Below are 12,485 nucleotides of genomic sequence, written 5' to 3'. Positions count from 1 at the left end.
GATCAAACTAATCAAATAATATTATTAATATATTAGAACTTATAATATATTAATAATCTCCAAGTGTTATTTCTCTCATTTAGTCTATCCAATTGCATGGTGCCATGCAACCCAAATGGACCATGCCGGGTCGGGTCAAGTACATACCAGAAATAGTTATGGACTTAGACACCTTATCCGACAAGAATAACCTACAATTAATCATGGATTAAACATACTAATGTTGATGAAACCAATCATACCATGTATATTAACTCATAACTTAGAAAATCATTACTTAATATTCCAATATCCTAATGCTAAAATTATTTCAAAATAAAAAATAAGCTACTAGCATAACAAAATCCAATATATAAAATTTAGACACTAGATATAGGTGGTGTTTTATTTTCTTAGAAGTTCTTCTTGACTTCTTTTTCCTGCGAACGAGCATACCTTCGTACTAAAGATTGATTATTTTTTAGAAGACCTCGTACCTACAAAGGTTTGAGTGTCCTATTCTTGTAGAAGAATGAAAAAGTCTTCTAAATCTTACAAACGTTTTAACCCTAAAAATCAAACCTATTTTTCATGCTTTCTTCTAAGTTCTAACAACTATTTTCTTCCACCTTTTTCATCGTAGCCACCACCACCACAACTACCTTTGCCACCATTACCCCCTCTGACCTTCACTGCCTCTATCTTCACCTCCTTAACCAACATCACCACCTCCACCACCATCGTTACTTCCTCCGCCACTTCTGCCACCTTCACCATCATCACCACTACCTTCGTTACCACCACTGTCATCTCCCGCACCCCACCTTATCCCCTACCATCATCGTTATTTCTACCACCATCACCATAGTCGTCATCTAAGCCAACTCCACTATTAGCGATGACACCATCACCACCACCATTCTCTTTGCTATCTCTGCCTCAACTTCCTCCACCTCAACCACTACCACACACCTGCCACCTTCACCACTACCACCTCTGCAACTTCCACCAACTCCACAATCGCCACCATAACTACCGTCGTAGCCACCAACACCACCACCACCTTCATCACCATTACACCCTCTGCCACCTACACCACTAGGAACTTCGTTGCCACCATCTTCGCCACCTTAACTAGCATGACCACCTCTACCATCATCGTCACTTCTCCCGCCACCTCTACCACCTTCACCATCGTCACCGCTACCTTAGTTGCCACCACTGTCATCTCCGCCACCCCACCACCATCATTATCTCTGCCACCACCACCATCTCCACAACATCTGCCATCACCTCCACCACTACCACCATCGTTGTCTCCATCTATGATCAATGCGATTTAATATCGATTATGCAACATGCAGGTTTTAAAAAACATATAGATTTTTTTTACAAACTGCATTTATTTAGTCTACATCTTCTTATGTAGATGTAGTTTGCAGATTGCATACGTTACCTTTCAAAACCAAATAGCACCATAGTCTTCGTAATGGTTTAGGTATTTTATTTGTTTGAACTTTCAGAAACGTTAATTTCACTTTGTCTTGAATGAATCTATAAGTAGAAAAAATGTAGCTAATAGTCACTTTTTTATGAGTACTAAAATATCAACATTTTAATGATACATCACTATTGAGATTTCAATGAAGGGTACTACAAGCGAAAAAATCCCAAACATACTAGGATCGATTCTTAAGTAATGTCTGAACTTGGATCTTAGGATCCCGACCGAGATCATGAGACCTTACCTATTTAATCACATTTCTTTAGTTTTTATTCGTATTCAGCCTTCTAATCCCTAGGAAAATTTGTCTTTCGTGCTAAAACATCTCATGCAAATCTTAAGGAATTTTTCGTTCAATTTTAAAACAAGCTTGAGAAAATTTTCAACTTCACATCAAGCATTGCATATTGTAGGAAACCCTAATAGCAAATACCAATTTCATCCACTCGTCAACTTAGGAAGAGCATTGCAACATGTAGATTAATAATTTTGCGAGCTTGTATCTTTAATTGTAAATGATCATGATACTTTTGTTTCTTTTTTCTTATTTCAAATTGTTGATTGTTGTATTATGGTTCTTATTTAAGTTATTCCATCGTCAATGTCTTAATAACCTAAGTAGCGAATAAACAACACACAAACAATTTTAGTGACTAGTTTATATTGATAGAATTTTTTAATACCGATCTATCTTATAATTAGTTAATTACAATCATTTCATTTAATATGTATAAAATCCACAGATAAGATTAAGATGTTGACAATCTTGATTACAATAACCATTTAAAATTGTAACATTTTATATATTTTCATCGTAACCACTTACAATAATTTAATAACAACTTAGTAACAACTTTTATAAAAAAAATACATAATAATCGATGAGAATGCTGGATTTCCCCGAAAGTGAAAGGGGGTCAAGTAGGAAAACGACAAGCCCAGAGCCCACAGACTACCGTCCTCGCAGGAAAGACACGAGGAACAAGGACGAGGATGGATAGGCACCAAGATTCCAAGAAACTCCACCATTCCTTTCCTTCTAATTAATTATACAGTCTATACTTCGGTTTACTTGTCTTCGTACCCATTAATTCTCCCCTGTTGACCTCACTTACCCAAATCTTACGCCATCCAGACCTCACTCTGTCTCACTCGACTTTTGTTTCTTATTCAAAACCCATTTCACACTTCCAAAGTTCAAACCAGATCATTCCACATCGGCAATCATGTGCGCGACTTTGAATAATGTAATTCTTTAGCATATTTCAGTTGCGAGTGTTTCAGTATTTCTTCATTCGGTTAGTCAAAGGATTTCATCTCTCTCATCATCATGTGCCTTTTGTTCTTCTATTCATATTGAGGTTAACATCCATTTAGGGGCACTAGTTGGGAGCTGGTTTTTTTCCAATCAGGTTGGTTTTTTTGCTGATTAAAGGTGAGCCCTTTTGTTCAAGTTCTAGTCTTTTGACTTTGGTGTGTTAAATTTGTAATATCTGAATCTGGGTTCTTTAAAATTCTTGCAAGTTTTGATTTTTTTGTCATGAAAGATTGTGTTAGTTCTTTATTATGTGATGCTATGCACAATCTGGGGTAATTTAACAAAGAAAGTGTTTGTAATAAGTTTGAAGGTACATGCTTTAAATTCAATAATCTTGTTCGTAATTGAACATGCTTGGTATCACATCTTCATCTCTAAGAAACAATTAAAAACCCTAATTTTTATGAACTCTTTTAGAACATTTGAATTGCATCAACCAATTCCGGATATGGGTTTTTCTTAATGAGATGGGCCATCGAATTTCTTGATTTACTAGTGGTTTATCCATAATTCATTAGTGTGGATGTTGGTTTTAATGATTTCAAGATTTTGATTGAAGTTTACCTAAGGAAAAAAAAAAAAGAACAAAATTAAACCCTTATATCGTATCATCAATGATTTCTTGATTCGCTTTCAAGTTTTACAATTTTATCAGGGAAAATCAGATTAAGGTTTTCTTCATAAGAGTTCTTTATTTTACCGCTCATTGATCTTTTTTTTTTTTATACAAATATCTCTTGATAATTATGCCGATTTTTTAATTTTGATTCCAATTTTGACAGTTTGGAAGATACAATTTCAAAGCGCGATGAAGTGTTTCAAGTCCTCATACAGCGAAAAGAAACCCGAATCACCAAAAACTCCAACAAAATCAATTTCGGTTCAATCGTTTAGTTCTATATTTACAGATCGTGACATGAGACAATCCGGGTCGGATCTAAATTCTCAAAACGTCTCCGATCTTAGCACAGAATCAATGGGAAGCACAAATTTTCCTAGTTTTTCACAAAAGTCAAACAATCTTCGAGCCTTCACATTTTCTGAACTCAAAGCAGCCACAAAGAACTTTAGTCGTTCTACCAAGATTGGTGAGGGAGGATTCGGGTGTGTCTACATGGGTGCAATCAAAAACCCTAAAGACCCCACCAAAAAACTCGATGTAGCTATCAAACAGCTAGGAAAAACAGGATTACAGGTATAATTTACCTTAATTTGACCACATTCGACTAAATTTATGACCTAAGTTAGTTTTATATGTTGATGATGATTAATAGGGGCATAAAGAGTGGGTAACTGAGGTGAATGTTCTTGGAGTGGTTGAGCATCCGAATCTTGTGAAATTAGTTGGTTATTGTGCGGAAGATGATGAAAGAGGGATACAACGACTTCTGGTTTATGAATATATGCCGAATAGAAGTGTAGAGGATCATTTATCTTCGAGGTCTGAATCACCTCTTTCATGGACTATGAGACTGAAAGTGGCCCAAGATGCTGCTCGTGGCTTGGCTTATTTACATGAACAAATGGACTTTCAGGTAAACAAGCTTTTTAGGTTTATTTTCAATAAATCACCTTTTTGGGTGACACACACCTTAACAAATTTATATCATGTCAATGTCATGTACTCCACCAAATCAATTAATTACAAAGACCAATAACATTTGATTTTTGTAGATTATTTTTCGAGATTTCAAATCTTCCAACATTCTTCTAGACGAAAAATGGAACGCCAAGCTTTCGGATTTTGGAATGGCTCGATTAGGTCCTCAAGAAGGATTCACTCATGTCTCAACCGCTGTAAGTTTTTTAACTTCCAAAATTTTCCAAATTACTTTTTTTTTTTTTTTTTTTTTTGTAATAAAATTTCTAAAAATTTCCATGATATGACATCATAAGGTAATAGGAACAATGGGATACGCAGCTCCAGAGTACATCCAAACAGGACATCTAAATTCCAAGAGTGACGTATGGAGTTACGGGGTGTTCCTATATGAACTTATCACGGGGAGGCGCCCATTGGATAAAAACCGGCCCAAGAACGAACAGAAGCTTCTAGAATGGGTGAAACCGTATCTAGACTCCAAAAAGTTCCGGATAATCATCGATTCAAGGCTCGAAGGAAAATACTCATTGAAATCAGCACAAAAGTTGTCAATTATAGCCAATAAATGTTTGTCTAGAAACTCAAAGGCGAGACCAAAGATGAGTGAGGTCCTTGAAATGGTTAACCAACTCATTGGGGGTCCATCACATGCACCTAGCCATGGACCACCGGTCAAGGGTCTGGACCCAGTGGTTCCTATCGAACCCAAGAAAGTTTTCGTGGGTCAAAATACTCCTGAGAATATGAAAAAAGACGAAAGAGAGTCTAAGGATATTGAACATACGGAATCTGGTTGTGTTTCACTGTATTGTCGTCCAAAGCTGTTGACAACTTGCTGATTTTGAGTGCTTTGGAAGGAGTTTTGCTGTGTATGGTAGTAAATGACGATATTGCCCCTATAATGTACAGAAAGGCGTGCGATGAGTTGCCTACTGTAGAGGTGAAGGGCTGTTTGGTAATTGGTAAACATCAAGAGGTTGTGTAATTGTGTGTTTTATATAAGTGAGGTGGAATTCTGTAGCTTGTGTGTGTTATAGAAAGTTAAGAGAATCAATCTAAAGTTGATCTTGGCGTGCATTGCTTGGTTGTACATTGATCGAACCCAAGTTGCGTTTAAGAGCTTATGTTATAAGTTTATAATCAAATGAAAATAATCAAATATTACATAAATTACAAATCGATTTGTATATATTTAGAATCAACTAAAGTCTATTATTTGATTGTGAACTAATATCATAGATCTTTACATATCTAATCAATCAATGCGAAAATTAAAAAGGGTAATCTGATTGCAAGTCTTTTAATAACATGCCACAAAGAAATCCCGAAATCCCATTATGTTATTGAAAGGGAAAAAATAAGTTGTTTCCAACTTAATCCTCCTACTTCATCTTGTTATCTATTCAATGATTGTTACATGTTCTCGTCTTATTCTTTGATTTTGACATTTGTAATAATCTGATTAGTAGTAACATTTTGTAGGAATATATTTAACCTCTCGATTAAAAGATGGCAACAAAACTGAGTTAAATACGAATATATTCAAATGTATTTCATTTCATACAAACCTAAAACCTAACAAATGTGGAACCTCAAAAGACCCACAAAGCTAAATTTAACTTTATGCAACATTCATGTGTCAATGTTTTTGCATAACGTTTTTAGTTACAAGTACTATAGCCCCACAAAACTAAATTTCACTTTATGCAACACTCATGTGTCGATGTTTTTGCATAACGTTCATAGTTACAAGTACTATAGCCCCACAAAACTAAATTTCACTTTATGCAACATTCATGTGTCAATGTTTTTGCATAACGTCAAAATGGACTATTGCACTAAGTACAAATCCGATGGTACCGTGGAACGATTCCAGGCTCGTCTCGTTGCTCAAGGTTTTAAGCAAATTCCTGGTCTCGATTATTCTCACACCTTTGGTTCTGTTGTCAAGGCCTCCACCGTTCGCATGGTTCTTTCTCTAGCAGTTCTATACCAATATCAATGGTGCATTCACCAACTTGATGTTAAAAATGCATTTTTACATGGTAAGTTAAATGAGATATTTTTTATGGAGCAAACACGGGTTTCGTAGATACTCAATTTCCTAATCATGTGTGCAAACTCTCCAAAGCTCTATATGAACTAAAACAAACGCCACAGGCTTGGTTTCACCATCTAAGCTCTTTTCTTTTTACACGAGGTTTTACATGTAGTTGTGCTGACACTTATCTTTTTGTGTTTAAACAAGATTCTATTATTATGTACCTATTAGTGTATGTTGACGACCTGATTCTCATCGGCAACAATGAAGATGTCATTACTTCCTTTACCACTCGCTTAAATAGGGAATTTTCCATCAAAGACCTTGGTGACCTCAGTTACTTTCTTGGTTTAGAAGTAATCTACACTGATGATGGCTTATTTCTCTGTCTAGCTAAGTATGCCAAAGATGTTCTTCTTCGGACTGGTCTCCTTGACTCGAAACCTGTCCATACTCTTAGCAGCTCATGAGCTCTTTACCTTTGATGGACCTTCCTTTTTTAATCCTACTCTTTATCAGTCCTTGGTTGGAGCACTCCAGTATTTAACAATCACTAGACTAGATCTCTTCTATGTTGTCAATCAAACTAGTCAGTTTCTACATTCACCCACCAGTTATCATTTTCAGGCAGTTAAACACATCCTACGATATGTCAAAGGCACAATCTCTTTTGGTCTTACTTTTCGCAAGCCTCAATCCAAGTATATTATTGGTTATTCGAATGCTGACTGGGCTAGATGTATTGAAACAAGATGGCCCCCTTATGGTTACTCTATTTTCCTTGGTGGAAATTTGGTCTTATGGAGTGTCAAGAAGCAGCCAATTGTATCCCGCTCCAACTGTGAATCCGAATATAGAGCTATGGCTAATAATACTGTAGAAATAGTATGTATTACTCACCTTTTGCAAGAACTGCATGCCCTACCATCTGACCGGCCAACACTTCTATGTGACAACAAAAAGTGCTCTCTTTAACCACTTGGGTTATGGTGACTTGGTAAGGCATGTGGAAGATATGGTGGATAACCTATTGACCCATGTTCAAATCCTGGCACCACTCAGCCCTTGTGGCCATGGAGGTTCGCCTGCAGTGACTCCAGGGCATGAAGCAAAGCTTTATGTTTGCAGCGGGGGATTAGTCGGTGCGCGAAAGCTGGCCCGGAAACCCTCGTTAGGGAAGATCCCTTTCCAAAAAAAAAAATCTCGTTGCTCATAAACATATCAAGCATATCGATTTGGATTACCATTTTGTTCGTGAACTTGTTGCTTCCGGCAAACTTTATACCAAGTTCATTCCTACCAAGCTCCAAGTGGCAGACATATTCACCAAGAGCCTTCCAAAACCTCAATTTGAACATTTTCGTTCAATGCTTAGCCTCGGTCCACCACCCGTTCGCTTGAGGGGGATATTAGATAAACAATCCTATTGTAACTTTAAATAAACATTGTATTTATCTTTGTATAATATCTCTTTTATTAAACGAGATCAGTTGTAACCCATATGAATATAATTGATCCTTGCTCAACAAGAGCGGAGATCCTTTGATAAGTTTATAAAGCTAAAGTTTCAAGTGTTGTTGGAGATGTGTAACAAGCATTGGTACACACTGTGAGTACCACAAAGCAAGTCACCATGGAGTTTGTGTAATAAATATGCAATATTATATGATGCAATCGTGTTTAGAGAGTGGTCTGAACTTATTATTAATATGTCATTAAGTTTAAACAACACAATGGATGAATTGAGGTAAGTGTTCAGTGGTCCATATCTGATAAGGATGAGGTTCAACCAAAAAATCTTCCGTGTTTTAATTCCGTTAAAGTTGGCACGTTATATGTAGAAGTGATTTCGCACCTTTTATTGTGAAGCGTAGTCAAATTTTGATTGATGCGAATAATCTTTTTCTCTTAACTTTATGTTTGTGATTATGTTATTATCACTATAAGTTGATCACTAAACACCAAAATCTGAGGTCCCAGAATATTGTATGTCATTTTCAGGGCCGGCCCGTGGGCATGGGCAAGCTAGGCGACCGCCCCGGACCCTCAAATACTACAGGTCTCTAATTTTTAACTTGTTATTTTTGTTATATATTAACAGTCCATTACTTTTTAGCCTATTGGACTATTTCAAACCCTAATACTATGATCAGGAACTAATCCAAAAGATGGAGCGTGGGAGAGAATGAGACTTACCTGACATGTGTCCTAATTCCAAGGCATCGTAACTCTTCAACAGTCAGATTTCTATAGATAATCCAAACATTGTCATGGAAAATCCAAACGACGTCTTCTTCAAAAGAAATAGTTAACGATCATTCTTCTATTTCTTATTCAAGATTTCAAGTTAATCGATTTGTTTCATTCTTTTCTGATTTTCTGAATTCGTCCACAACAACCGTTAGTGAATCGAATATTATTTTAGAATTAAGAGACTGATTGTGTATCGTTCTTTTCAAGATTTCAGAAAACGGGAAACTCTTTTGTTTCCCTTCTTGTTGTCGATTTCCTTTTTCTGATATAGCACCAATGGGAAGTAATCATGTTATTTGATTTATTTTAGGAATCTGGCCTAGAGGTTTTAATCGAGAGTTCCAGTCACTGCCTCAAATTGGATTTCTTTCTCAATTTCTAAAATTTTGAAGGTTCAGTTTGCAGAATCGACTGTTAGAGGTAAAATTGATTTATGATAATATGACTGTGAATCTGTGTATGTTCTATCGCTCTTGAAATTTTCTTATTCTTTTTTGAAATTCGATTTTTATGAAGTTGTTCAAGTTAGAGACATACTCAAATGTTAATATTTTTGAATTAGAGATAGTTCTTGAACTTTATTGCTTAACTTCGATTTGTAATGTTAATATTATTATTTTTGATTTATGAATGATACTCTTTTTTATTTCTATTTCTATGTTTTTGATATGTATAGAATTTTCTGTTGTTGAATAATTTTTTCAACTACTTCCATGTTATTAACAACAAGTATTCTGGATTTAAGCAATTCACCTAACAACTTTTTGACGATGATAAATCTACTTCAGTTGGAGGTCAAAAACGTATGTACAAGAACAAAACTGAACAAGTTAATGAAGAAATAAAGGGGATGAGACTTTAATATTTTTGTACTTCTAATACCATTGTATTTTTAGTTTTCCTCATTCTATTGTGTACGAATTTAAATGTATTGTTATGTATGTATAAAGTAGTGTAATATACGAATACATAAAACTTTCGAAAGGGTCTTATTTTTTATTTTACCCCGAGCCTCCAATCGTCTTGGCCCGACCCTGGTCATTTTGTATAGTCTTTTATGGTAGATTTAAGTTGTCTTAAAAACTTTTACCATATGGATATCCTATATAGTTTTTTTTCGATATGGATATCTTATATACTGAAGTATTTTTATTGGTTGAAATTGTATTGTTTTCAAAAAAATATTAATTATAAGTAGTTAATTATATTTTAATTTTTTCAAAGATGTCTAAAAAATATAAATTTAGTAGCACAAAAAAAAACAATTTTTATAGAAATTTTAGGTTCATATCTTCTTCTATAAGTATGGAAAAAAAATTAGGCATTTTTTCTCTTAAAAACAAATATTGCCTTACACTGTTTTAAAAATAAAAAATTATAATATGACCATCACAACTTCAATATTTAATGTTAAGAGATTAAAATAAATAAAAAAATAGTCAAAATAATAATGTTCTAAAATGTACAATATATAAAAGGAGTAAAATAAAAAATTATTGAATAAAAAAGATTTATAATATAAACATGAAACTCACAAAAAAAAAAACAAAAAAAAAAACAAAAAAAAAAAAAAACAAACGAAAGTTGTTGCCATTATTTATTTAAAAAACAAAACTAATTTCAATCATAAATAATATTTTTGGGTTGATAATTAATATTTGAGCACTCTATGTTTTTTATTTATTGGAGATGCTCTAAATTGAAATTGACATTACCTCTTGATAACATTGATTTGATATAATCTAATATTCTCTATTATTGAACCATTGTAATTAGTTGTCGAACAAATAATTAGGCATAACAAAATCTTCAAAACTGAAAACTATTTTTGAAATCAAGAAGAGTTGTGATCGTTAACTTGTTGATGATGCGAAACAAATTGTTTGTTTGATCCCCCATCCACCACGCCCCCCCCCCCCCCCCCCCCCCAACCACCCCTCATGAAAATTTATCTGTATAATTGGATTTGTATTTCTAAAAATATAAATAATACATGAATTGTTGGAAATTGAAATGTGTATAATTGGAAAGTAGGGTTTATAGATTAAGAGTCAATCAAAGTGCCTCTTCACGCGGAAATCACGAGCGGGATATGGTGGATTGGTGACAAATAAGACATAAAAGGGACAATGACCGAACCAAATAATAAATTCCAATTCAAATATTTTGAAATCAATACGACTATTTTTTTCAACAAAAGTTAATGTTTTATCGTGTAATAGGAATGAAATTACGATATTTTATGTTATATCAATTATGATTTAATATAAACATTTAAGATGTTTTTCAAAAAAAAAAAAATTATATATTAAAATTGAAGTCATGGTGATTTAACTGTTTAAGTCTCCAATTTATATAAGCAGAAGTTGTTAAAAGGCTTTTGAACTTTTGTACAAAGTTATAAACTAAATAAGTTTCATATTAAAAGGAAATTAATGATCAATATGTAAATTTCGTTTTCCCTTTTATAGATATTGTCGACAAATTTAAATTAATGTTCATTCACACAATCCATATATTTTGTACTCGTTGAATAGTAATCAAATAATGCATTAATAATATGATATTTTATATTTTTATTAAATTACATGTCAAATCAAATAATAAAAAATTTGGTTGGATAGTTATAACTCATAACTCATCTATTACTATCAAGTCGATTAGGTGAGACGTGAGTACTTTCGTAACCAACATCTACAAATGTCTGTTTTTTTTTTTTTAAAGATAATGACAGACCATTAATGTTTAAGCGAGAGAATTTTTCTTTCAGAACCACAAGAAACTCTAGAAAAGCAAAAGAAAAAACTACTAGAAAAAAACTTAGCCAAAATACAATTGTGTCAAAAAACGAATAGCATTTAAAATCCAATCCATTAGATATACCTTATGATTTTTAAATCTATCTATAACTATAAACTAGCCGTTTTAGGAAGACGCACGTGTTCAGCGCTAGTTAATATCTCTCGGGTCATCGAAACATGGTTGATTGAAATCCCGAACCAAGTGCAAACTTTATTCCAAATATTAACAATCATCAAACATTCAACAAATAAGTGATTTAGAGATTCGAACCAACATAGCCGAACAAATAATAGAGTGCACATTAATCCCCTCACATCCAAAATCTTTCTTGTAGGTATCATATCCAAAGCAATGCGCCAAGTCAAAGTGTTCACCTTTATAAGAACTAAAACAAATCAACCACGTAATCAAACGAGAAGATTCCAATATGAGATCATCAATTAATGATAAATCCCATACCATCGATTGTTGACAAGCTAGGATAATAAAGGATTAATGTGTAAAGTATTAAGGAATAAGATATGTATATTATCTTTTGTATAATTAGATTATTTCCTTGTAATTATTTAGCCTTCTACGACTTTATTTTCCCTATAAACATTTCTAGTTTATGTCATGTTACTTGTATTTGTTGGCTATTTAAGCATCATTGTTTCATATGGTATCAGAGCTCACTTACTCTCACGAGATTTGATCCTCTCAAACGAAACCCTCAACCCTCAATTAGGGTTCATCGATGGCCACCAAAAACACCACTCACATTAGCGCTTCTACTCTTCTAACCATCAAACTCACACCCAATAATTACTCTGTATAGAGAAAACAAGTCGAATCCACTTTGATCAATCTTGAACTTGATAACCACATCATCGGCCCCTCTAGTCAACCTTCAACAATAGTCACCAACAAGGAAGGAAAAAAAGATAACAAATCATGATTACCTTCCATGGTATCGCAAGGATCAAATGATATTTAGTGCTATACT

At 34.0% G+C, this 12,485-nt stretch overlaps 1 protein-coding gene across 3 annotated transcripts; it reads left to right on the top strand.

Moving 5' to 3' along the window:
- Positions 1–2,472: 2,472 nt before the first annotated feature.
- LOC145034438 (serine/threonine-protein kinase PCRK1-like) lies at positions 2,473–5,481 on the top strand. Of its 3 annotated transcripts, none has more exons than XM_078982870.1 (6): positions 2,473–2,781; positions 2,861–2,895; positions 3,584–3,996; positions 4,076–4,336; positions 4,476–4,598; positions 4,698–5,481. In XM_078982870.1, exons 3-6 carry the CDS (start codon positions 3,610–3,612, stop codon positions 5,241–5,243), a joined length of 1,317 nt encoding a protein of 438 aa, XP_078838996.1. In that variant the 5' UTR covers positions 2,473–2,781; positions 2,861–2,895; positions 3,584–3,609; the 3' UTR covers positions 5,244–5,481. The 3 variants fall into 3 exon arrangements, with proteins under 3 accessions (XP_078838996.1, XP_078838988.1, XP_078838980.1); XM_078982862.1 differs by having other exon boundaries at positions 2,861–2,918; XM_078982854.1 differs by having other exon boundaries at positions 2,473–2,918.
- Positions 5,482–12,485: the final 7,004 nt, after the last annotated feature.

Source organism: Lactuca saligna, chromosome 1 (genome assembly GCF_052625555.1).
Source record: "Lactuca saligna cultivar CGN05327 chromosome 1, ASM5262555v1, whole genome shotgun sequence".
Taxonomy (NCBI): Eukaryota; Viridiplantae; Streptophyta; class Magnoliopsida; order Asterales; family Asteraceae; genus Lactuca; species Lactuca saligna.
This window is presented reverse-complemented; position numbering and strand designations above follow the sequence as displayed.